The sequence below is a fragment of the Saccostrea cucullata genome, unplaced genomic scaffold, assembly GCF_032062105.1.
Source record: "Saccostrea cucullata isolate Sc308-1 unplaced genomic scaffold, CSIRO_AGI_Scuc_v1 ctg4234, whole genome shotgun sequence".
In the NCBI taxonomy this organism is placed as follows: domain Eukaryota; kingdom Metazoa; phylum Mollusca; class Bivalvia; order Ostreida; family Ostreidae; genus Saccostrea; species Saccostrea cuccullata.
In genome coordinates, this window is record NW_026938885.1 from 19,700 (window position 1) to 47,323 (window position 27,624).

The 27,624-nt window shown below is 34.4% G+C and overlaps 3 protein-coding genes across 4 annotated transcripts in view; 1 reads left to right on the forward strand and 2 right to left on the reverse strand.

The window, feature by feature from the left end:
• The window catches only part of LOC134251650 (uncharacterized), a 59,313-nt gene that overhangs the window by 13,238 nt on the left and 18,451 nt on the right, over window positions 1-27,624 (forward strand). Inside the window, exons 2-4 of one of the 2 annotated variants that reach the window (XM_062734051.1) lie at window positions 6,952-7,205; window positions 8,873-8,989; window positions 9,907-9,955. In XM_062734051.1, coding sequence (XP_062590035.1) covers window positions 6,989-7,205; window positions 8,873-8,989; window positions 9,907-9,955 — 383 coding nt within the window. In that variant the 5' untranslated portion in view covers window positions 6,952-6,988. Of the gene's footprint in view, window positions 1-6,945; window positions 7,206-8,872; window positions 8,990-9,906; window positions 9,956-27,624 lie in introns of those variants that run through there. The other variant, XM_062734052.1, reaches the window with a different exon arrangement.
• Window positions 10,327-16,182, reverse strand: LOC134251653 (uncharacterized). The gene is made up of 10 exons (XM_062734055.1): window positions 15,611-16,182; window positions 14,851-15,022; window positions 14,681-14,760; window positions 14,337-14,545; window positions 13,870-14,068; window positions 13,411-13,633; window positions 13,222-13,306; window positions 12,438-12,616; window positions 12,218-12,264; window positions 10,327-12,086 (listed from the first exon to the last, which is right to left on the reverse strand). The coding sequence occupies exons 1-10, from the start codon at window positions 16,101-16,103 to the stop codon at window positions 11,314-11,316; spliced, it is 2,460 nt and encodes an 819-aa protein (XP_062590039.1). The 5' UTR covers window positions 16,104-16,182; the 3' UTR covers window positions 10,327-11,313.
• LOC134251652 (probable 28S rRNA (cytosine-C(5))-methyltransferase) lies at window positions 17,950-25,682 on the reverse strand. Its single transcript, XM_062734054.1, is given in 14 exon segments — window positions 17,950-18,110; window positions 18,444-18,648; window positions 20,433-20,517; window positions 22,675-22,708; window positions 23,582-23,679; window positions 23,765-23,887; window positions 23,988-24,077; window positions 24,171-24,310; window positions 24,575-24,624; window positions 24,626-24,690; window positions 24,901-24,917; window positions 25,018-25,105; window positions 25,340-25,429; window positions 25,566-25,682. Coding segments are annotated over 14 exon segments (1,281 nt in total). The 3' UTR covers window positions 17,950-18,031.

Sequence of the window (27,624 nt, forward strand, 5' to 3'; positions counted from 1 at the left end):
AAATGTTAAGGCCAAAGTAAAAGTATGGAATTTTGTGTAAAAGTTTGTCAAACTCTAAGGTAAAGGTCAAAAGGTCAAATTTGGTTGTTCCCAAAGGAGGGTCTTGTCACTAAAAATACACTTTTGATCATGAAATATGAAAGCCATAGTCCCAGCTAGTCAAAAGGTACGAGCAAGGTTAAAGTTTTTGCGGACAAACAGACAGGCAATTAAAAAAATATATATTAAGCCCCGAAACTTCGTTTACAGGGACATATATAATATGTATGGCATGCCAAATTCACAAAAATGAGTTAAACATAGTTTCACAATTGATAAACTAGGTTTATCGACTGTAAACTATAGTTTACAAACCGTGAACTATAATTAACGATTCGTTAAGTATAGTTTTCATCTGTAAAACTATATTTAACGGTTGTTAACTATAGTTTACGAATGCTAATCTAAGTTTATCGGTCTGTAATAAGCGTTAACAATAAATTTTGTTGATAAACATAGATTCACGTTTGTAAACTATAGTTTACAATCGTAAACTATAGTTAAGAGTTGTTAATCATAGTTTCACAAATCGTGAAACTATATTTATCAGATCGTTAACTATAGTTAACGGTTTGTAAACTATAGTTTACAAATCGTGAAACTGTATTTATCAGATAATCTATGCTTTGCAATCGCAAATGATAGTTTTCGGTGTTAATTATAGCTTACGGTTGTGAAACATAGATTATCGCGTTAACGCGTTTGGTTTACAGATGTAAAATATAGATTAACGTTGTTAACTATAGTTTACAGTCCGTAAACTATAGTTTACAACCGATAAACCTAGTTTATCGACTGTGAAACTATGTTTAGCTCATTTTTGTGAATTTGGCGTGCCATAAATATGTAAACTGACAGCTCTTTCATAATGCAAAATTTGTGTTTTTTTTTAATTGGTAAAAAAAACTCCTAACATCATCACACGTAAGTACATGTAGAAAGTGGAAAATGATACTACATGTGTCAATTTTGGGTATGACGAAAACGTTTTATTAGTTATGCTTCAACCCTCATTTTGTTGAGGTTTTGATAACACTAGCAAACAACAAAAGACATTTTAAAGGTTTTGAGCAAACCACATTTTTTTTTCCTTGTATGATTGGTGAGAGGCAACTGAATTTAGTATTTATTTTTACAAACTAAACTATCCCTATTTTATGAGAAGTTTGAAAGTTTATTCATAGAAAACCAGATAAGATCTAATTTTCTAAGCAAGTTCCCTTTTTCGCGCAAGTTTTAAAAGTAGAGATCAAAATTTATTAAGGGTAAAATCAAAGAGATTTACAATAATTGAACTTTTAAAAGTTTTTTTTTCTGATACCAGCTAGAAAATGATCTTTTTAAAGATTAAAATGACAACTTTGGAAATGTAATAAACAAATCTATGAATGCGCGTGTCTTTGCTAGATAATAGCCTTAGAACATTTTAAAGATATGTATATTGTTATTATCTGATGGAGATAAAACGGTTTGTATTAATATACATTTATTGACTGAGTTCGAGGGCAACATGCGTTTTGTCGGACCCAAGAACCAAACTGTCTGCCAGAGGCCGTTAGGCCGAAGGCAGACAGTTTGGTTCGAGGGTCCGACAAAACGCATTTTGCCCGAGAACTCTGTCAATAAATTTTTTGTTATACCTTTCATTTTATTTTATATTTTTTGACATACATATATTTTGTATTGTTATACCCTTATAAATATAATTCTATATATTTATTACTTATAAAAAGTCCAACAAAAGAACTGTTTGTTACATCGGTCTAACAATTTCACTATTGACCGGTCTTACATAAGAATTGTTAGACCGCAACGTCACACGTCTGTTACGTCACAATTAATAATCATCGTTCAATATCGGCGACGCGAAAATAGCCGAAGTTAAGAGCTACAAATGTTGTTGTTAACAGCAAGGTAAGGAAGAAGTAAAGAGTGTGTTTTGTGATAAATAATTTTTGTGATACAATAAATATATAATTGATTTTGTTCTTTCTCAGCTTGGTGTTTTATATTTACTGAAGAAGCCATAATTTTCCATATTTATAAAATTCATTGATAATATAGCGTATATTGATTAAATTGATCAATCTTAAGTGAGCAGTGAAGGGTATAACAAAACAGTTATAGACTGGGATTCGGGCAACATATGATTTGTTGGACCTGAATGTGAAATTGTTGCCCTTGGCCTGCGGCCTCGGGCAATTTTTTCACCTTTAGGTCCAACAAATCATACGTTGCCCTCATACCCAGTCAATAACTGTATACTATATTCCGTAATGTAACATTAGATCTGTCACTTTTTAAAACCAAAGAATGAAAATGAGATTAAGCTCCGCCCATTTTGTGACGTAAGCGGTCCAACATCTCTCCGAGCGGTCCAACATCTCACTCAGCGGTCCAACATCGATTTTTTTATGCCCGCTCAGCAAAACATTAGTAATGTTAGACTTTTTTCTGTATAGATTTGTATGGGAACAAATTTTTAAAGGTATAACAATAATGTTAGGTATAGTATAGCTTTGATTTTATTATTCAAGCTTAAAAGCTTTCAGAAATGAACACTTCATATCATAAGGCTGCTTGATATTACTGAAATGCATTCGACTAAAGGATATTCCTAGCAAAACGAATGTTTTTTAATCAAAAATTGACAAGGGGTGTTAATTCTACGGGGTCATTTTTCTGCAATGCACACGGAGAAAAACGACACCAAGGCCATAATTTCTACAAAAAGAGGGACATTTTTCTAAGTAGAATATTGACCAGGGGGTCAAATTTCTAGAAAAACGACCCCCGGTCAATATTTTACGAGGGTCACCTTTCGTCGTTAAACCGGAACTTTTTAACTTAGGCTTAAATTCAGTTGCCACCTTAAAACTTTGAGGTAAGTTTTTGTTTACGTCAAAGTTGTCGTCTGCAAAGCCCAAAGGATTAAAAAAGCGAAATGTTGAAGAACTTAGGCTAGAAGTCTGATCATATGCGATCTTACACTGTAATAATGAATTTAGGTTCTTAAAAATTTGAATTGTTTACATTGCTTTTTTTCTAAACTTACCATGTGTGGAGTTGGGGATAGAAGACATTCGAATCAACAACATAACATTACTGTCATAGGCGTCGGAAGTACTTTGCATACGAAATAAAGAACTACATAGAGACCCCAACAATGCACTGATAATATCTTTTTTTTTTTTATAATACTGTACGACCATCCGCATCAAATATTGGATTCCGAAACTTCATAAGAAAGATAGCCTACACAAGATTTCCCACGATAAATTAAGTCCGGGCATTTTAATATATCATTAATGTTCAGCTGCTTTTTCAAATTTTTGGAAATCGTAATTTTACTTACCTGGTCAAATTTGGTCATTTGCAAATTATTTTGTAAAAAAACATTCTGATTGTACACACAAGTAGGTACGGTGGCTGGTAGAGGACATGGCATGATATTTTTAAAATAAATTTCGTTGGAACGAATTAAAAATTCGTGGCCACGAAATAAATTTGTGCTATATAAACCATTTTTAGCTTCTCTCTTATGTATTGACATATACAGGTATAGAGTTCGTAAGGGGACGACCATTTGATTCTGAAGGGGGGGGGGCTGGCAGATTTTGGAAATAAATAACCTGTCTCTGATTCTGAAAATGTTGAAAATAAATAATCCGTCCTCCTCTGCAAAGAAAATAAATAATCTGACCTTGACTTATGATATTTAAATATTGTGAAAATACCTTTTTATTTCCGTGTAATTTAACCTCAGAATCTTCAATTCAGCATTTTTTTTTTGGCTCGCTTCGCTCTCCATTTTAGAACCAAATGATATTTAAAATCAGATTACCAGACTGGATACTTGTAGTCATTTGATTAACATGACAATGTGCACTCAGTAGATGTGATGAATCACTTTAAATAGGCCTACAAGCCAATTCTTAAACACCACAAAAGATAAATTTTCAATACCACTATAATTGTCCTGGTTTTACTCTCAAAACACCCGAAAACCCAAGAGCTTCTGGGGAATTTCCCTCCCATGGCCTCCACCAGTGCTTCACCCAAGACCCACTTGTGTCCTTAAGGCGGCCCCAGACCTCTTGCCTGAACGAAGTTACACCCTCCCCCCCCATCCTGAATCCGCCTATGGTATATAAATGATAAGTCTTTTACTCATGAGAATCAGTCGATCAAGGTACCGTACGACAAAGAAGAAAATAAATAATCTGTCCTCGATAATCTTAAAAATAAATAATCTGTCCTTGACAGGCATGAAAATAAATAATCCGTCTAAAAAAAATTGCCAGCCCCCCCCCCCCCCCCCCCCCCTCAGAATCACATGGTCGTCCCCTAATTTAGACGCCAATGTGTGTATGTACACGCGCGCACGGAACTGCAAACAAAAGTTGAGAAGATATGTTATTTACATGTAGCTAAGCTTATGTCTAGTGCATTTTTCAATGTACTTCACACATTTATTGCTAGATGTTTAAAATATATAGCGTGTTATTGTAAAGCTTTTCTAAGTCAATCACTCAATGTTTATTTGTAATAATCGGGAACGTGACATCTTAAAAATAAAAGCAATACTCAGATAAAGTAATATAGTAAAAGTATAGTAAAAGTTGGGGGGGGGGGGGGGCAGCACCCCCCCCCCCCGGCCCCCCTATTGCTACGTGCCTGCGTGGCCACGAATTAATAAAAAAAATTCTCATACCATGTCCTATACCAGCCACCGTAAGTAGGCCTACTCTGAAGCTGAAATAAAAAAGATGCCTGAGTTTCTGACTGACAATATCTATGTCGTTTTGGAGACCAGGTCTTCCAAAATTCCCATGGGTACCACTTGCGCCCCTTTATTATTGTTTGCAGCTGAGTGTAAAGTTTTACGTTACGTCATGATGTAGTTGACAGCTGCGCTCAAGGTAAATTGTACACGCCTCCTAAACGCAAGCTTTACGACTGGAACTTTCTTCTTATCCCTGATTGGTTGTTCGTGCAACAGACTACTGCCGTGTCAATGTTGAAAATATGAGTTGACCAATCACGTGAATTGTTTACGCTTGATGCACCTAAAAGGATCGTGACATAACGCAAAACTTAACACTCAACTGCAAACAATAAATATATTAGCAGACCTTTTTTTCATTTGAAGCAGAATTTGTGTTATATCTATGCGTGAAAAGAAGAAAACACTTGCTGTGGCCTTCGACCTTTTTTTATAGATATATCGACGACGTACAGCCAGTGTATTGTGAATTAACAACGGTCCATTCTTATGTCGATAAGATATATCCTGGTGAGATTGAGATAAGAGATACCACAGAGTCTGACACATCTGTTTGATATTAAGATATTTTACTTGAAAAGACGTTAATGGTAATCTAACATCCAAGCTCTATGATAAACCTGATGAATTTAACTTTTCTATTGTTAACTTGCCTTACTTATGCAGCAATATACCTTCATCACCTGCATACGGAGTTTATATATCTCAGTTGATTCGACACAAAAGAGCATGCTCTACGTATGAACAATTTCTAAAACGAGGTATATTATTGACAAGTTGATAAAATTTCAGCAGTCTCGTTTAAGTCACCAATTCGTAAGTTTTGTAGTCGAAATAATGGCCTTGTCAGCAAATAAAATTTATCATTGAGTCAACTGCTGACTGACATTTTTCATACTTCTTGTTATTCCTATTTTAAACATAACAGGAAAGGGGAAACTCATTTTCAATTTCCCACTTTCTTCAGTTTCTGATTTGTCATATAATCGTTTCATATGCAAAGAAGTATTCATTTCATTAAAACATCTATGATTGAAACCATGCATCGATGATTCTAAATGTATTGCTGTGGACTGAGGTAAAGGTTAATTACTTGAACTCAGATCACCATTTGATAAGATTGATTGATTGATTGTATATTTACTGTTTAACGTCTCTCTTGAGAATTTTTCACTCATATGGAGACATCACCATTGCCGGTGAAGGGCTGCAAATTTTGTTTTTTACTCGGCACTCAGGGCCATTGAGCAGGGAGGGATCTTTTTCGTGCCATCCAATGCATCCGAAATCCCGTCTCTACGTCCCACAGTGGGATTCGAACCCGCGATGTAAGGATTGACTCCTTACTTCGCGACTCGAGTCGAGAGCAGACGCTCTAACCTCGTTGGCGACCCATTCGATTGAAGTTACTATCATTCCAATAACAGCGTGTCACTTTGCTTAACCGAGCGTGGTAAAGTTTCACATGTTGATTACCATATTACTCATCGATTGGATATATGATTTCAATGAAAGCAATACTACTTTGCAAATAAAATACAGAACCCAGCAATACCTCTTACAAAACTGACCAATCGTATTGAATAATTGTTCACGAGAATGCAGTAAACAATAATCACATGTGGACAGACAAAGCAAGTTTTTATCTTTATAATGATGGATATACATGTATTATAATAGTTTCAAAGTATAGCCTTACTTATTTCATGCTTTAAATATTCTCATTCGTATCAAAATTGATTCCATTCGGTCATATCACAAGAAATATGGCACGACGTGCTTTTTGCTGGACAGTAAACGGGCTTTGACTGACCACGTGTTGCCGGTGACTACAAATGCCGCGCTGGAAAACAATCATTCAATACGATTGGTCAGTGTTATCGGGGTATTATTGGATTCTGTTTTTATATGCAAAGTAGTATTGAATTCAAATCAAACATCCAATCGATGAATGATAGGGTAATTAATTTGTGAAATTTTTACCACGGTCGATCAAGCAAAGTGACACGCTGTTATTGGAATGATAGTACCTGGCATACCTGCACATGTACAAACAAACAAAAAACACAAGCCCACACGTAGTGGGTAATGTTAATGTTGATGTTTAATTCTGTCGTCTGTTGTAGGTATGTTCCAAATGTATAAAACTTCTGAACTAAAATAATGGCGAGTCTAGCGTATTGGATATCCATCCTGGTGATTTATAAGACAGCTTTGTGTATTGAACAACCATACAGACTTGTTGTGAATACCACGTGTTTGGAGATGAATAATCAAGATCGTCTGTCGTGTGGAAGCAATGGAGATTATCACTGCCTCCTTGATGAACATTACTTTGATGAGTATGAAGTGTGCAGAGGATGGAAGTGGATTCCAAGCGGTGAGAAACGCATTCTTCACTGAAAAGGGTCATTCATTGTTGAACTATTGAACTGCTGTTGAATGTCAGTTATGTTCTTATTCGTTTCACTCAAACGAACATAAATAATTTATAAAATAAATAACAACACGTATATAGGTAGGTACAGAAGCGCTCTCGTAAGTGCAGTTTAATATTATATACAAAATATACATTTTCAACTTTACTCCTTGACAACTCATCCATTCTACAAAAACAAAAACATATAATTAATAAAACAAACGATACTTGTGATGGTGGGTGGGCGGTAATCCCTTTTGAGATTCTGCTAGGCTAGATATTTGGACTGACGCCGTCGTCATTACGACGTCAAATATTCACTGAAATCTCAGTTCAAAATATGTTCAATACGTCACATTATACTTGGTTCAGAATCACATAGGGTAAAAACAGACTATAGGAACTCTTTTATTCGAGGATGTAAACAATTTCGTCACGGGAGCCATATTTTGAACTGAGATTTCAGTGAATATTTTTATGTTGGGATTTACATGCCTAAACGGTAAGGTATGTAGAAATAACAGTGACAGAGAGTCAAATAAACAACTAAATGACTTAATTGAATCGAACGGCAGTGTGGTCTAGGCGAATAATTCTTGCTATAACCGACCGAAGTTGGGACTTAATCTCCAGACATGAATTAATATATATAGTAGTCGTCCAGGGATTCTGCGACGGCGTCAGTCCAAATATCTAGCCTAGCAGAATCTCAACAGGGATTAGGTGGGCGGGGCAATGCTTGTCTGCACTGAGAAAGAGCCTTCGAATGGCATTTAAATCTTACACACGCTAAGGCGTGTTTGCTTTAACAGAATACCTGTATAAAAGGTATTCTATAAATACCTTAACCAATCAGACCGACATTCTTCCTATACACCAGATAAACACGTGTTCGATTGATACACGTGTTGTGATAACTTCAATAAATACATTGGTAAATGTCTCGTGATCAGGTGATAGTGATAGGGGTACTAACAAAAATCTTTATCAAGTATAGGTATGATTTCAAACACTCTATTTTTACCTAAGTGTGTAATTGTACATGATCAGTTTATAGCACAGAGTTTAGGACATTTCACTTAACCCCCCAACCCACCCACCCCATTTAATTTTGTGTTTTTGTGTGTACAGACTGTATGTAATTATTTGTCTTGTTAGAACATCAATCAATTGTGCGGTCTTGGAGCTGTCTACCTATAATATTGCTTTCATTTTGATTTTGGGATAGAACAGATAGGAGTAGTTCATGCTGCATTATTTAAGTTTTGTAGAAATTAATAGACCAATGCATTATAAAAGCCATGCTGATTTCGAAAGGCCAACTTTTTCTTCATGTCAACTACTTTCAGTACCAATTCCTATACTATATTTTCCGTACATCACTAATAGTGAGGGGGGGGGCAACCAGACTTTTAATTAATATTTCCTATAGTATAAGTAAGGTTGGGGGGGGAAAGTGGGGGGGGGGCTTGTTGCTACGTCCCTGCTACTGGAGAGATTGAGAAAAACTTCTCAATTATTAATTTGATTATGCTTTACTTTCGTAGGAGATGAGATCAAGATCATATATGCAGATGGATTATTGTTCACACTTCCTTTTCTTGTATTTTTTTTTTCGAAAATTTCAGGCAAGTGTGCATATTTTAATACGTATGGAAGAGGAAATGTAGACGAAAGAGATTGTGATTATACTCCAGGATTGACATGTCCAACGGCACAGTACAGGTCTACGGATAATACTCAAAGTAGGTTAAGTATATTGTATGACTTATAAAATATAGTTTCAGGTCATTTTTTGAGCTTGAATACTATTTGTTATCTCCATATATATTCATTTGTACCGATAATGAGGAAGAGGCTACACAAGAAAAGATTATTTTACCATGCATTCATGACGCGAAAGATACGCGTTTATTTGCAAAACGTTTGTGTTATTACGCGAAATTAAAGTTGCTCATTTATTCGCAAAAGTTTCGCGTTATAACGTGATTTTTTCGTAGGTTAAAAAATCTCAAATTTCGCGTTATAACGCAAAACTTTTGCGAATAAACATGAAACTTTCGCAAATACACGCATAACGTTCGCTTTATAGCGCGACTTTTGCGGTTTACCGAGACATTTGCATTTTCAATTTTCATTTGATTTTATGATTTGTTACAATTTCTGTTTTCTAATTTTTTTCCGTTACATTTTTTGTTTCTCAATGCTGTTCAAACAATTCAAAGTCTATGCGAGTTTTCAAACAGTGAAACTTACAGTTCTGGATTTTAGGAAAAGATCACCCTTTGTCGATGTCATTAGTTTTTACACTCTCTTTAGAATTTTTAATGAAATTAAGATCTCAGAAAATTCATTGAATTTGATAAAATTTAGTAAAGTTGTCAATTGTGTCCCATTTTATAGGTGACGTTATGTATAAATTGGATGACAAATTTTCATTTGTCTCCAAAAGACTCGCTGTAGAAATACAACATCGTATTTTAAGGTTGCTCCACGTGGTCATACCATTGCTTACGAAACATAGACAATGAATTCAAAGCGTACAAACTCTCAAAAAACAAGTCTTTAGAATTTCTGGAAATAGATTTTGGTGCTAAGGGTCTATTTAATTTATTTATCCCACCCACCCACCGGTATTTATTAACTTTTTTTTTAATTTTAGATAGTGCTTGTTACGTTAGGAAAGAAACCACAACACAAATAAGTATAAAGTATGTTTGGTTAAATAACATAACAAAATCATTTCACAAACATGTGTTTTAATTTGTTTATTTACCATACCACTTACTTTCAATGCATGTGATTTTTAAAAAAAAAATTTGATTGATCATTTCAGATTGCTTTAATTTATTTTCCCTATCTAACACAATTATGGCAACAGTTTGTTTTCAGATGCATTATTTTTTGCTTAGTTGCTTGAATAACTCCAGACTGAAGCTCTCTAGAAAAGAAAAGATCTACATGTATTATTCATACATGTAAGCTTAATTTTTCCTCCAGAGCTTCAATACTTGAGCTAAGTTGTTGAAGAATCACTATCGTAAACGACATATGGGTAGGTCCCTAGTACTGGACCTACTTGTGATTTTTCAAAAAATTGTTCTCAAATGTTTAGATTGTTCATACTAAGGTATGATGAATTGGAAAAAAGAAGGGGTTGTCAATATTATTACTGAGAGAGAGTTTCTCAAACATAGGTACCCCCATTTGTCAATTGACGATATGAGATTCCAATAAAGGTTTCACATAATTTGTACATAAAAACACTAATTTTGATGCTAATGAATGATTTTTCCTATTAAAATCAAAGAAATATATCCAATTAAACAAATTACAGTGAAATTTTATTCTTATTATATTTTCCTTGGTTTTTGGGGACTAAATTGAACAAAATACAACCCTCGACCAGCCCAAAAACTTGGAAGTACAACACTATTAAAATTATTGTAAAAAAAAATTGACTTGTGATTTTTCAGTCAAATTCTCAAATTATGTTCATCTATGACTATTTGTTAAAATTAAATTAAAAAAACAGCACATTGCCAGCATATATTTTTTCTCAGCACCACCATTTATTTATACGTTTTTTGTCCAAATTGAGATTTTTGATAAGGAATTTCAAATGAGGGAAGATAAAAAATCCAGAGCTATTGATGACTTTTATTTCATTTCATAGATGCATAACTGCAAAAGAATAACAACATTCTTTAGAATATAATATAATTTTACAACCTATAATACTTTCTGTGTGCCATTAATTACAGATATATTTCACATATTATACATGTACATGTATCTGTTTTTCAAGTAAATGAAATGAAAATCCACAGTCTAATCAGTCATCAATTTTGAAGCATTACTCTTTCCACTACATTGAGTCAAAATACATCCAGTTATGTGTTCAACAGTATACACAAAAAATTAGTATACTACAGAATATTAACAGTCAGCATAAAAAACAAATACAGTCGAACGTTAGGTTGAGTGTTGACTGAAATCTCCCATACAAGTTTTTAGACCTTTATTTTACACACTGTATTGTCTAAATTAAAATACATACAAACAGTAATCATTCACAGCTATTCAAATATTCAACCAATTTGTTGATTACATTAGATGACTTGGATATTCTAGGCTGCTTTGAACCTGATAATGGTTCACTAAAAACATTTCGTAACCCATTATGTGGATCCCTCTTGTGGATTAGCACCAACTTAGACAAACTAAGAGAATTTGCAATCAACTTCTTCGAAATCATGGAAGATACAATCTTTGCCTTAACAAGGGGCTCTAAAGACTTCTTTATGGTATAATAATTCAATGTGAACACATCATTAGCTGAACACAGAGCCAACAACTTCATTTCAAAAAGTTCCCTCAATGCCTTCACATCAGCAATAGCATTATGAGCTTCATAATCTTTTCCAATGAAAGTATTTACAAGAGTGACTTGTTTAAAATCTTTAACATCATCTTTGCTGAAAGATTTCCTAGACACTTGTAAGGTATCTATAAAACCAGTGACAGTGCTAGCAAAACTGTCAAGTAATTTACATTTGACTAGCTGATTCATTAACACTGGTAGGTCAAAACATTGTATATTGTGCCCAACCAAAATAGGTTTACAATCAACAGTCTTCAAAAATTCAACAAACTGCTGAAGTCCTTCAAAGGGCTCTTTATGGTCCACCTTCTTGCCATTATGCTTCAGCACACCACCAACAAAAGTAAGCCCAGTTGCTGCAGATGCATCAAGACTAATTGGGGACTGCGGTGTCAAGTACATGTTGAACTCTCTCTCTCCACATACAGCTGCAATCTGAACAATGTCTGATGTCCTGGCTGAAATAAATAAAAATAAATATTGAAACTCCCATAGTGTATACTTCTAAGTCAAGTGCAACACAATTCTCTTAACCTTATATAATATATTCCTTAGATATTTCTACAAAGAAAAAATATAGTTCACAAACCTAAACCAGTAGTCTCTAGGTCAAATACCATGTAAGATTTGTTAGTACTTGGTAGTTGATCTAATTTATTCAGAGAAATGTCTTCCAAATCAACTTCTTCGCTCAAACCAATTTTGCTGCTGTATGTATCCGCTGCAATAGAAATGTTTGGAAAAAAAGACAGGTAAAAACAAACATCACACATATAAATTAAGTTTCAGATAAATTGTATTTATCTGACTTACCTTCAAGAACAGATTGTGATGCATCTTTTGCAGACCGCTCTGACTTCAGCTCTAAACGCCTCCGCTTTGTGCTCCGCTTTGCTTGTTGTAATCGCTTCAGCTTCAGTCTGCTTTGTAGGATCCTGGAATGCTTGAGGGTGTATCTTCCAGGAGACATTGTCAGCCTTTTATTCACCTGAGAAAAATAACAAATATGAAATTGAAAACTTTTTCTGGAAAAGAAAAAGAAGAATCAACAGATCCTTATCGATATGTAAAACATGTAATAATTTTTTTTTCAAGTAAAGAGATTATATATTTTATGGAGTAAAAAATCAAATGTGTCTGCATTAAAATGTATTACAGCAAAACTTGGTTATAACGAAGTCACCGGGACCTATAAAATTACTTCATATATCTGTAATTCTTTATATCCATATAAGAAGTTCATTAAATTTATATAGATGGGGATCCAATACTTCGCTATATCCGTGAATTTGCAATATCCGTGTTCGTACTAAACGAGTTTTACTGTTACAATAAATTCACACATTTTATAGATATAATTCTCGAAGAACTTTCAAAACCTTTAAAAATTAATCATGCATTAAAAATGAAACTGCGTCAAGTAAATAAAAAAAATGTAAACAAGACAAGAACAAAAACTACACAAACAAGTTTAGGCTATGTATGGGTATTTTTGATGTTTCCTTTTAAATACTTTACTTTATAGACATTGCCTAAACTGCCATGTGTGAACATCAAAAGAACATCAAAGAACATTTTTTTTCATTTGTATACCTCAGTTATATAATTATACCCCTCATTTTTCTGACAGACAGTTGCAGATACTCTACTATGCAGACTGTCTGAACCTCCATAAAACCTATGAACAGTTTAGGTGACATAGTCTAATTAATAAAAGGTATATGTTTTATCTATGTGCATGGTTTTTATCATTTCATAAATTTGAAAATTAAAAATTCTTACATTCTTTTAGGCGCTTTGCTAGAGACCATGTGGTTAAAATTTTCATTCACTTGAGTGGATCCCATCGACACCAACTCAGTTGCCCGGTCTGCATACTTCTCAAACAGTTTTTCTAGAGCTGATCTCAGAGGCTCACTTGTAAGAGGTTTCCCATATGGCAAGTTTTTTGGTTTGTAACCAGTTTGTTCACTCCTGCACCATGTGCCACACATGGAATGGTCCCCTTTTAAGATTAAATACACTAATACAAATACAGCATTCATACATTATCATGAACTCAGACCAATTTCTAAAAATTTCTAAAAATAATTAGAAAACAAAATTATTTTTCTTGCCAGTGTCAAACATTAAATATATGTTCATTCTTTTTGCAAGTAGTATTCTTACCATATAAATGAGGAACAATTTTCCCCAGATCATTGGCTAACTTTTCTGGATCTTCAGATGCCTGATGAACACAATATGTAAAGCATCTCTCAATGTGTGTTCTAACTTTAACATTTTTCAATACTTTATGGGTATTGCTGATTTCCACAAGACTTCCAGTAAACCCTTTTTTCATGTGATTGCTGTCCACCTTTTTCTTTATATCTGGATCAACAGTTGCTCTCAATCTGGCTATTGTTGTAGAATCGTTGTCCATTACTAACGTAGTAACCTAACAACATTTTATAATTATAAGCAAAATAAAAAACAGTAATGCATTAGCACTTTCATTTACAATCTTCATATATATAAATATTTAATAAAGCATAAAGAAAGAGGGCGTATAAGGCGTGTACAAGATATATATATATGTAATAAAGATTTCATGGAAGGTGGCATTTTAATTCATAGCGCTTTCACCTCTTAGCTCTTCATGGATTTTGAATATTGAATGTACACAGATATATATATAAAATCGAACATATCTATACAATTCATACCTTTTCACCTTGATCTTTTATGCTCTGCACCATCTCGCAAGCCATAGCAGGTTCCATAGATTTGGCTGACCCTGACCAGTTTCGACTGCATTTGTGCTTCCTCACAGGAACATCCTTCCGTTTTGCCAAGTCACATATTCTGCATTTTTTAGATTTTACAGCATAACCAACACATTTCTTGGTTTTTTCCCCAATCAAACTTGCATGTCCTTCAAACATAAAGAAAATTGTTCAATAGCAGTAAATACTTTGTATTATTTTAGTAATCAGTGAAAAGTCAAAGCATCCAATTCAAATTACTAATAAGAATAATTGATGACTTTTTTAAAAACATCAAAAAATACCTGTAAGGCTATTGTAGGCACGCCCAGTGCCCCGTTTTTGCCAGGCACCATCGAAGCTGACAGTGAGATTACCATCACTCCTGAAGAAAAATCCAATAATTATCATGCATGAAATTTCTATTTTTTTTTTCAATAATTCAAATTATTTTGACAAATACCAATAAACGTACTTTTCAACTTCCTCTAATAGACTGGTTCGACAACTTTCTTCTGCCATTTTACTCAGTGTACTGCCAACTTCCCTTTCCCTTTCCTTTAGACCTCCCTTCGAAATTCCTGGAATGTTTAGTACTGCTAAGAAGGCATTTAAATGAGACTCTCCGAAGCCACCATTGATCATTCCTAAAATATTACAAACACAGTTATTTAAAACAATAATCAAAGATTAAAACAAGGGTGTGCAAACTGCAATTACCATCGCCCGACGCCCGGGGCTACCAATTTTAGAGGTCAGCTATCTTAAATCTATACTGCGTTAGCCCGTCGCTAACGGGCTAGTAAATCTAAAACGAAAGTAAACATATATTTACCTCGACTGAATTGAGGTACGAATTAACTTTTCTGTAAAATCAAAATCTTTAATTCATTTTAACCTATATGCATTGTGTGTTCCTATCGCCAGTCATCTCACTGACAATTATAGTCGATATAAATAGGGGGAAGTACCTGACAATTACAAAGCGCAAACCATTATTTGTTTTATTTATTTCAACTTCAATGTTTTTTTTAACCTTTATGTTATACTTATACATGTATTGTTTTCGGTAGTTAATGGGCTAGTGACTGGAAACCTCGGGCTAGTAACTTTGTTACCGCCACTTGCCCAACGGGCTAGTAATTTATTTTTGTAATATCTATTGCACACCCCTGATTAAAAACACCAATGTACACAATTTATCCAAGTTTATTTCAGAACTATAATACACTTACCTACTGCTACTTTCGTATTAATATCCCATGCTTTTCCTCCCTTTTCTGTTAGATGTTTTTTGCCTGTTGGGACATCATTAAGTAGCCTACACTCCTGGTATCTACACTGCACTTGGAGAATTTGAGCGAGTCCGAATCTAGTCTCTCCAACACAATCGGATAAATGCAAAGGTTGCCCACATCTCTTGCACTCCTTTAAATTATTTGCAAGGATACCAAGTTCGATTATACGTCTACCTTCGCTCCAATCATTTTTACCTGTTGGCTCAACAATTTCCTCTCTAGCAACACGGACATCGGTAGCAAGGGGGTCAACACAGTGATACACATGGTCTTCGTTCGTAACTGGAGTGATTACAGGTGTTTCAACATTTTCTTTGGAAGTATTTTCATCACTGCGGTCCCAATATTTTACACACTCTCTCCTCAGGACTTCATTTTGCTTTATACGAGAGGATTTCACGAATTTCCCCTTCTTATTTCTTGCCGCCATTACTGCGGGATGTTATCGATAAATAATAGTGTTAAAAACCTATCCGGGAGTCCGATCCGGTTATGACGTCACACGACTAGACCCCTACTCATTTTAATTATTAATGTGATACTAGTACTGCAGAACAGGTACTTTAAATAAACTGTTTAATGAAACTCCAGTCTCCTATTTCATTTTGTTTCCAAGTGTTTACAACCATTTAGACAACAAAGACATCACCTTTCATTTCATAAAGAGCTGGGTTCATAATTCTGAGGTAATTTTTCTTCTTCTAAGGGTTAATTATGCCATTGTTTTCAGGCACTCTGAGAGCTCAGTTGTAGAGTTTAGGGGGTTAGATTTTAGTGCCATGCTGTGGAGGTTACAGATATATAATTTGTCAGAGATTGACCTATATTGGTATGTAAGTGAACACATTTAAGGAGGGGAAATGGTGGTCAGATAGATTTGTTCACCATTGGACCATAGGACAGATCGATAGCTCAACAGGTGGAATACTTATTTCTGGTCGGAAGTATCCGACATTCTACTGGCTTTTTAAAACAATTTTGATATAAGACGTCAGAATGCAGGCCTTTGCAGGGCGATTGTGAAAAGTGAAAATTTGCCGTCTTCAAACGGAGGCATCATTCTTGGGTTGATTTTCCATGCATGCAAATTGAATTTAATGTCAACGCACATCTTACCAACATTTAATTGCTTTGAATATTATTTTTGTTTATTATAAAGTCTTGTGAAAACATTTTATTAAATTGTTGAAATTAGTTTTGATTTTGTGCTGTTTGAATTCTTGTAAGAATTGAATCAAAATGTAGAGTGGTATTTCTTAGTGAAATTTCAAATCATTGTGCAGTTGATATTAAAGTTGTGAGTTTATTATTTAAGTTACACTGCAAGTATCTTATTCATCTGGTGCCACATGAATTTTTGCAAAATCACTTTTTAACAAGCTGTTTTTGTGAAACACTATGTGCCCGGCAGTAACAACATTGGAAAAAGCTATTTTTTAGCATATAAGTCACAGTGACGGTCACACAATCATTGTCCTTGGTGTCATTTGAAAGCAATTAGTGAAGTATGAATAACAGATATGATGTCTCTATTTCCTATGGTTCAAAAATTATGGCAAAAGTTCAAAAAAGCTATTTTTAGCATATAGGTCACAGTCAAGGTCACAAGGTCATTGACCTCGATATCAGTTGAAAGTGCTTAGTTAGTGGGGTATGCATATCAAATATGAAGTCTCTATCTCTCACGGTTCAAAAGTTATTGTGAAGGTTAAAGTTGACAACAGACAAACAGACAGATGGGATAAAAACCACCCGAATCTATCATTCAGGCACATAAAAATCCTTGGCAAATGCCAGATATTTAGGACTTATCACTTATCTTTTATGCTGCACTACATCCAACTTTAGAAGTAAAACCTAGGAAGTGAATACCAGAGCTTTCAAGAAGAAGCAAAAGGAGGCGATAAATCACCAGTTCAAATGATTAGAATTTGCTTGTAAATTTGTTATTGGCGAATTAATGAAAATAAATTAAGAATATCCTCTTAAAATAGACAATTCACCTCTTCTCTTCATTACTATTGGGCACTTCACACTGCTACTTAATTTTTTCAAACAGGTCTCAGAATATTTAAATATACCATTTATTCATTGATTCTTGCAATAAATCTTTGTACCCTAAATGCATAATTACTTTATGATCATCATGTTAAGAATTATTTTCAAAAGTGATGCATGAATGTTACTCATATTTATACAGAAAGACTTGTCTGTATATGAGATGAATACATTTCAAGTTAAAATCTCTTTTACGTGCTAGAGCACGTACACTCGAGCACATACACTATCATATCTCCCAAAACTGATAACAACCTGAACATTTTCCAAATTTTCACTGTACTGTCGTAAACTTCAGATTCATTTTTTTGTCTTTGCTTTCTTCTTTTGCTTCACTTGCTTTGATTTTCCATCATGGCTTTTAAATTTTTTGAATTTGCTAGGTTTGAAGCAGGGGCGTAGTATCCGGGGGGCCTGGGGGGGCCTGGCCCCCCCCTTTTTTTTCCCAACGTAACTTACACTACAGGAAATGTTAATTGAAAGCCTGGTTGCCCCCCCCCCCCACTTTTAGAAATGTACCGAAAATGTAGTATAAGAATTGGTACTAAAAGTAGTTGACACTGAGAAAAAGTTAACCTACCCCCCCCCCCCCCATCCACTCTTCCCACGAAATAGGATTTCAACTTTTTTTGCTCGACAACTTTTTTCAGGTAAGTAAAAAAAATTTTTCTCTGCCTGGCCCCCCCCCCCCCACTTTCAAAAACGATGCTACGCCACTGTGAAGGTCTTTTTTCCCTTGTCTTTTTTGTTATATTTGTTAGTCCCCTTTCACTGGTTCTCTTTTTTGACTGGTGACCCTTCCTTCTTGTCTTCAGCTGGTTTGCTGTCCCTCTCTCCCTCCTTTTCCTTCTTGCCCTCATCAGAAATGTTCACAGACTCTGCCATCTCAGTTGCAACCCGAGTTTTCTCTTCCTCCCCTGTCATAAAAATCAGTTTAAATTTCTTAAACTCTAATAATTCTAGTCATTTACTGGAAATATTTCTTGAAATCTAACCTATCAACACTTACAGAAACCATACTTGGAAAGGATTAAGGAAAAAAAAAACAAAAATATAAAGATATAATCTGAAGCTACTACAGTAATCAGTATATATACTGTTAAATTCAATACACAATGAAATGCAGTTAAATGTAACATATGAAATTGCGACATCACAGCCTGGATTCTCTCTGATTTACAAGGCTGTGTAAGAAAGATAAAAGTGTATGTAAGTTGCATAAAAGCTGTCGATGATGCATATGTGCTTGCCCCAATGGTTATATCTTTGACAATACAGATATTAACATGAGGCCCAGGGGCCACATCGCTCACCTGAGAAAATTGGCCAGGAAAAAGCACATATCAGAAGGGAGAGGGAGGGGGCTTGAATTTTAATACTACTTGAGGTTGCTTTCATATTAATACAGCATATGACTTGGCTGTTCTTGATAAAAAGATTTTTTTTTTTTACATTTTCTTCCTATATATAAATTTATAATAATTTGAATTTGATTCCTCATTGTTTCCCTCCCTACCCCAAAGGGCTATGATTTGAATAAATTTAAATCTTCAATACATGAGGATGCTTAAATGTCAATATGACTAAACATAGCTTCTCTGTTCTTGGGATTTTTCCCCCCTTTATTTTTCTATGTAAAACTTTGATCCACCATTGTGGCCCCACCTTACCCTTGGGGGTTATGATTTGAACAAATTTAATTCTACACTACCCGAAAATGCTTCCATACAAATGCTAGTATGACTAATCATGGCTTTGCTATTTCCCCCATTGTGGTCCACCCTATCCCTGGGGGTTATGATGTGAACAAACTAGAATCTACACTACCTTAGGATGATTCCACATAAATATCATTAATCATGGCTTTGAAGTACTTGAGAAGACGATTTTAAAAGATTTCCCTATCTAGTCCTACGTAGAACTTTGATCAGCCATTCTGTTCCCCTTCCCCCAAGGGGTCATGATTTGAACACTTGAATCTGCACTACCTGAGGATGATTTCACATGAGTTTCATCTTTCCAGGCCCAGTGGTTCTTGAGAAGAATATTTTTAAAGATTTTCTCTATATACTACTGTGTAAAACTATGGTCAGCCATTGTGGCCCCACCCTACCACAGCGAGGGGGTCATGATTTGAATAAATGTGAATCTACGCTACCTGAGGATGATGTCACATGAGTTTCATCTTTCCAGACCCAGTGGTTCTTGAGAAGAAGATTTTTAAAGACTTTCCCTATATACTGCTATGTGAAACTTTGATCAGACATTCAAGCCCCACCCTAGCCCCGGGGGTCATGATTTGAACAAATTTGAATCTACACTACCAGAGGATGCTTCCACATGAGTTTTATACTTTCCTGGCCCAGTGGTTCTTGAGAAGAAGATTTTTGAAAAATGTCATTTATTTTTCACTAATTCATAATTATCTCCCCTTGGAAAAGGGCTTGGCCCTTCATTTAAACAAACTTGAATCCCCTTCACCTCAAAATACTTTGTGCCAAGTTTTGTTGAAATTGGCCCAGTGGTTCTTGAGAAGAAGATGAAAATGTGAAAAGTTTACGACGACAACTACGATAACAACAACAATGACGACAGGCAACGGACAAATTTTGATCAGAAAAACTCACTTGAGCCTTCGGCTCATGTGAGCTAACAATTGAATGGAGAGGAACCTTCCACATTTAAGTAAACTAGTAATCACCTGGAATTTTGTTTGAAAATTTCTTCAGTTTAGCAACAAAGAATCCATCCAAATTATGTGTGTGAGGATAAAACCGTCTAGTTAGGCCATATAAAATTAATCTTTACATTCTCATCCCCGCCCGCCCCTCTCAAAATGTCCCGCCCCGATGTTTTTTATTTTTATTTTTAGGTATTTTCATGTATTTTTATTCAGTAAGAATTTGGTTCAAAGTTTAAGAGTTATCTCCCGTCTGTATTAAAAGTCGCGTGTCGCTATTAATAGCAAAAACGCCATGTGAAGAATGGAGAAAAATCGGCAATAAAAGAAGTTTAAATGTGTAAGGAAAAGATAATTTGTCAGTATAGAGAAGGCAGAGAAGAAAAAATAGCATAAACACATATAGATACCATCACTGGCAGGAGCGAGTATGTAGAGAGATTGTAACTAAGTAAAAATAGACGAGTAAAATGACACCTGGTCAAGTTATATATAACGTTGTACCATAGTTAGGTGTGATTTCTTTTGTTAAAAGTGTGGGTTTTCTGTACATAACCCACACTTTTCTATAACTCCGCCCATCGAGTCGGGACGAAAGAACTATTTATAAAACGATCAAGCATGGTTTTTAAATGAAACAATCGTACGCATGATACGGGCTTGTTATCTTGGTGGTTTTATACCAAATTAAGGGTAGTAAAAAGGAGTAAAAATTTTCCAATTGTCTACAGCATTTTGTAATAAATAACAGTTAAAAAAGGCCATTAATACTTTCACTTTAGTTAAAAGTGAAGAAAAAAACTTCAGAAATCGCTTGAGTTTTAAAACATTTTTTTGGATAGTGTAATGACCAGGGTGACGTTAGCTTAATAGATTCCAATATATCGTTCTTTTGATAAACAACAAAGGAAATGCGGTAAATACTTGACGTAAAACATGTGTATACTACTGTACTTAAATAACCTTTTTGGTTGCGGATATAGCCGATCAAAGATCTAATTTTCATTAAATTGAAATATACATAACCCCTAACAAACATTTCAATCAACGTACAGTGTACCACTTTGCACGGCAAAGTTTGTATCAGGTTTACAAAATTTTAAGTTAAACCAAGTTCACAATAAATTTAAATTACTAGTATGTAATTTTGACGATTGAAATTTACGAGAAAAAAAACATATCAAATTAACATATATCACTGAAACCAAACTCATTTTTTCAATTACATAAATCAAACTTTTTAAACGGGCCTAGATATGTTTAATTTTTATGTCACTTGCGGAGCCCAGTGGTTAAAGTGCCTGCCCTAGAGTCACGAAGTAAGGAGTTGAATCCCACTGTGGGACGTGGAGACCTATACGGTATAAAAAGAGGTCCCGTGTCGCAGAAGGTGTGGACAGGAAGAAGATTCTTCACGGCTCAATGACCCTGAGTGTCGAGTATAGGGCAAAATTTGTAGCAAAATTTGAAAAGTATTGTATACAAATCACTTACCCTATATTCGATGGACGTGGTCAGAAGGACACGAAGGAGCATAAAATCATTTAAAATCCAAATGCATCTTTGAAACCAAACACTTAATGTTTCAATCACGCGAACCAGTCCGACCGATTCCTAAGCTGACTTACATATGAATGATTTTTGAAAACTATGGTACAAGTCATTTACCCCATATCACACTGTTGATTATGCATAGATACCCGATGGGCGTGGTCATAATGACAACTCGGGAGCTACGCTCCCTCGTGTCATTTTGACCACGCCCATCGGGTATCTACACATAACCAACAGTATGATATGGGGTAACTACTACATCTCCAGCTGTGTGACTTTGCTTTGAAATAAACAAAATCTACAACATCGTAGACAGACTTACGAGAAGGCCTAGACTTTTCAGTAGAATAATTATTAGAACATTTATATAGATTTTGCAAAATAAAAAGTCACGCATCCCTACCTCATTTTGTTCAGGGTGTGCCATATAATGTGTGCTTGATAACTTGTTAATTAACAATAAATATTTAATTTTTAAAGCAAAAATTTTCTTTAAATATTTAAAAGAATATGAAAAGAATTAAATCTATTCATATTTGCATTAAGGTAATGAAAAAAAAATGTGTACGTGGCGTCCATTGTTTTGTTGATACTTAGGCCTATATATAAATTAACAATTATAAAAAATAAAAAATAAAATCCGCCCACCCGCCCCAATTTTTTAGCAAATTAGGATGAGAATCTAAAGATTAATTTTACCTGGCCTTAGTTTCATATTGGGGTGGAATCTGTGTTTCTCAAAGCTATAATGATCCAAAAGAAAAATGAATAAATAAGATTCAATACATAATAAATACATAGATGTAGTGTAAAATTTTAATTTTGCAATTTCAAAACACATAATGTTAGCGAAATCTACAGTTAAGGGATACCGACCCTCTGATATGACAGATAACTCTCAGAGACAGTCAGAGTACAAAATATGAATACTACTCATAGTTTTCTTAATCAGAGTTTCCTAATTTAGACCTCTGAGTAGTCAATTCGATGAAACCTAACTTGTGATGGAAACATTACTTTCTATTTCTTTTGCCAATCTCTTACTAATTGTTTTATTATATTTAACAATAAAACATTTAAATCCTTCTTCAAAAGCATTTTAAATTGAGTAAGTTGTATTTTTTAAAAGACCATTTAAATAATGGTTTAATGTTTCAATTCCTAATACAGAATTTTTATAAGTATGACATTTTTTTCATCTGAAGAAATCTTTCGAGGAAGATAACTCCTCCTCACAGATGTATTTTTTTCTTACAACCACATACAACATTGTAATTTTCTGACTTAGGAAGCATCGCTTCATGATGTTTTCTGACATGAATTTAATAGGTATTATACTAAGTATTATTTTCATATACACTTCATATTTCAAATTAAATGTTATGATAATAAATCGTTACTGTTTCTGTTCTCTATGTTGAAATTTCTTCATATCATGATCTGACATACAAATCATTTCTGAAAAAATAAGCTGCGCTTCTTACATCAGACTATTTTCCATGTGACTCTAATGTTATTGTTCTTCATGAAAATCAACATTAGAAATATTAAATTTTCTGAGTGAAATTTGATAGCAGAGGGTCGGTTCCCCTTAAAGTAATACATGTAGTATATACTTTACATATCCTTCTTTGCCAAAGTCTAGCCCTGTGGGTACTAATTTGACATTTCGTTTGCTTAATGCGTACTCTATGACAGATTCATTCTCATCAACCTGGAAAAAATAAATCATATATGTTCCTAACTAATTGCCATAATTTCAAGAGACCTTTTCATGATTTTAGGCGTTTTACACTCACAAGAATAGAACAGGTGGAGTACACAATGTATCCTCCAGTGTTGGACTTGGCATCACAGCAATCAATGGCCGCCAGTAATAATTCTCTCTGTAAATAGGAGCACCTCTGAATGTCCTTTTCATCCTGGAAATGAAATAAATATTTGTTAGCCCTTTTTAACATGGGTTGGATATGAAATAAAGTGCTGTAAGAGCGGGGGACCTGACTGATGACCCCAACTTACCTTATTCATCTTGACCTCTGTATCCTTGGCAATGACCCCTGTCCCACTACATGGGGCATCCAACAAAACTCTGTCAAAACCATGCATAACCTGGACAAAATAATTTTATTTTATATACTAACACACAGACATACATGTATTTCCATCAATATAAAATGATTCTATAACAAAGTAATTCCTTACAAAGGGAAATTTCCTTCCGTCGTAATGGCAGATGACTGTATTAGTGATGCCCATTCTGTGGACATTGCCAACTATTGCTTTTGCTCTGTCTTTGTTGGCATCATTGGCAAACACAACCCCTGTATTCTTTATTAAGGCAGCTAAAACTTAGAAATATCAACCACTACATTGACCTAATTCTTAAAAGTAAAATGCAGTATTCCATACAGGGGAAAATTAATAAAAGCAGTTCTGTATCACAGTCATACGCATATAAATTTTATTTTTCTAAATCAAACACATACTAATACTTTAATGAAATGCATGTATATACCTAAATACATATGGATATACAGATGATAGATTTCAAATGCTCTTGAAAATTAACTTTTGATTAGATTGATGAAAAATGAGATTTTACGGACCAATATGAGTAGTCTTTCCTCCTGGCGCTGAGGACATGTCCAGAACTCTCCTGGGGGACCAGGGCCATGACAGGGAGGTAACTAGATCCTCCTTGTATGATGTAATGGCCCGCCAGGTACTGTAGATCACTAAATTTCCGCGACACCTTATTTTCGCGTGATTATCATTGACTCTTTGTAAGGGAGACATAATTTTCATGAATAATTCTTGTTCCTCTATATAATCGTAAGGAATACTTTTACACCCGAGAATTTAATTTTCGCGAACGCAATGTGTCGCGTAATTACGCGAAAATAAATTTCTCGCGAATAAAAAGTGATTTACAGTATTCAGGTGTGGCACCTAGAAAAATATCAAGTAACAGATACCGCAAAGCTAAAATCTTAGTTTTTTTTTATTGTATAAAACATATTCGTTTTAGATTTTGATGATTATTTCTTACCTAGGGGCACCTGTGAGTCATACACTACGAGTCCAACTTTTGACCACTTTCCAATGGGATCCAAATTTACTCCTCTGTTGATCAAAGCCTTTTTTTTAAAATGGAAAAAGGTGTCATTATAACAATTTCTACAATACCACAAAAAATTATTCTATTAAAAAAACATGTACACATGTAGATCTACATGTACTAATATATTAAAAATTTAGTACAAGCTTCTTTTCAATTCAAGGTATAAGACAGACTTTTTTCCTGATTGTGTAAAACTAGACAATTTTAAAGTATGTAACGGTAAGTGGATAATACTTAACTATAACAATACCTGTGCTAGGTCCCGTCTCCTGGTTTTCAGTGTATTTGTACGAATTGTCACCGGTCTTTGTACTTCATTGGCTTCCAAAAATTCTGATATCTGCAACAAATCAATGACAACTTCTGCCTTTATATTAATCCAGATTTAATTAAAAAGAAATTTTGTATTGACTTCAACTCAGTGCCATGTTCAATACATTTGATCGACCCTTACTTCCTTTAAAATTTTATTTTACCTCATGAGGAAACAGCTGCAGTAGTTTCTCCATAAGGAATTCATTGTAGCTATAATAAGCACACCCTTTCCAAAGTGAAATTATTGCAGCAATATTGCTGCTATGTTGCGGCAACATTGCGGCAACACATTTTTGTCAACAGAAACAAGCTTTTTGGGTTAGTGAAATATCACCGCTATCTGCAACAACTTCTGGTGACATTCTGGCAATACTGCCAAAAAAAAATGAAATATCACCGCTAGCTGCAACAACTTCTGGTGACATTCTGGCAATACTGCCACAAAAAAACTTTCTGACAACATCTAGGATTTATTAACCCATGAGCCATTTGTTGAGCATGCTCAGTTTTTTACTTCCTCTTTTTAAATAAAGTGGAGGGAATTCAAAGACAAGCATGTTTTGCTTCATTACTGACTTGTATCAAGTTAATTACAGTTGTTAATTGTGTACAGTGGGATTAGACAAGATGAGTAGTAAGACTGCATAATGTGGAATGACTACAAAAAAGAATTTCAGCAGAATTATATGTCTATTCCATTTTCATATCATCAGACTTGGTGAGTCAAAACCAGTATATATTCTTTTTGAGATGAATGATTCTATGGAGATAAAATTGGAAAAATTCTGTGTTTTAACTAGTGCGTGTGATGCATGCATACTAGACTTGTATGTCTATATATCCTAGAGCAGCATGCAGGAAAAGATGAATTAAAGCATGTTATTTGAAAATTAATACAGAGTTGCTGGACATTTTCACAGTGGCATATTAATAATGTTTCTATAAACATTTTTAATGCACCCGCCTCGATAGATCGGGGGGCGCATATTGTTTTTGTCCTGTCTGTTTGTTTGTAAACTTTAACCTTCACCTTAACTTTTGAACCAATGAGAGATAAAGATTTCATATTTGGTATGCATAGTCCACTAATTAAGTTCTTTCAAATGACATTAAGGTCAATGACCTTGTGACCTTGACTGTGAACTATATACTAAAAATAGCTTTTTCGAATATTCACCATAACTTTAAAATCATAAAAGATAGAAACTTTTTATTTATAATGCATAATTCACTAATTAAGCTTTTTCAAAAGACACGTGAAGGTCAGTGATCTTGGCTGTAACCCATATGCTTAAAATAGATTTTTTGAACCTTGGACATAACTTTTGATCCATAAAAGATAGAGAACTCATATTTGGTATGCGCCTTTATTAATTAAACTCAAATAACACCAAGTTCAATGACAATTTGACCTTTACTGTGATCCAATTATGCTAAAATAGCCATTTTCATCATCTGCCATAAATTTTGAACTATAAGAGATAGAGACTTCATATTTAGTATGCATACTCCACTAATAAAGATCTTTCAAATGACACCAAGATCAATGACCTTGTAACCTTGACTGTGACCCATATGCTATAAATAGCTTTTTCAAACTTTATTGCCACCAGGTGCATAGTGACTTTCCCAAAAATATCTTGATTTTCATTACGATGATCAACATAATTTTCTATCTCTTCAAAGAATAGCAGAAGTAGCTTATTCTTATTGATCCTGTGGCTTGCTATTGTTTGTTATATTCCTCTGCACAGTTTATTAATTGTTAGATTGATAGATCATTATTTCTATCAAATACCAATTTATATAGGTAGTACTGTAGTGTTGCTCCAATATTGCTGCAGCAAGACCTGAAATAATACATCTACTACAATGGCTTTGCAGCAACATTGTCGCAACACTTTTCTGGCAATATTGCCGCAAATCTAATTTACATACGAAAAACGATATTGCCGCAATATTGCGGCAATAATGCCAGAAGATGTTGCCAGAAGGTGGATATTTTGGTAAAGGTGCAGAGATCCTTGACAAGTTGATCTAAATATTCCTGCCTGCTTCTGTAGCAAATAAAAAACACAATCTATTATAATCTCTGATACATATCATGTACTGCTACTTCCTTGTATAAAAAAACACAATATATTAGAAACAGGAAGAAATTTCCTGGATGCATCTCTAGAGAATAAGGGTAGGTTGTGTCTTGTAATATGTTTTACATTT

What these genes read in the sequence shown, in the direction of transcription:
- LOC134251653 (XM_062734055.1), bottom strand. Translation starts at nt 16,103, where the DNA reads ATGGCGGCAAGAAATAAGAAGGGGAAATTCGTGAAATCCTCTCGTATA. An exon ending in CAATCTGTTCTTGAAGGTAA is followed by an intron (nt 12,265 to 12,437) that starts GTCAGATAAATA and finishes TCAACTACCAAG; the next exon opens with TACTAACAAATCTTACATGG. An exon ending in CCTAGAGACTACTGGTTTAG is followed by an intron (nt 12,087 to 12,217) that starts GTTTGTGAACTA and finishes TATTTATTTCAG; the next exon opens with CCAGGACATCAGACATTGTT.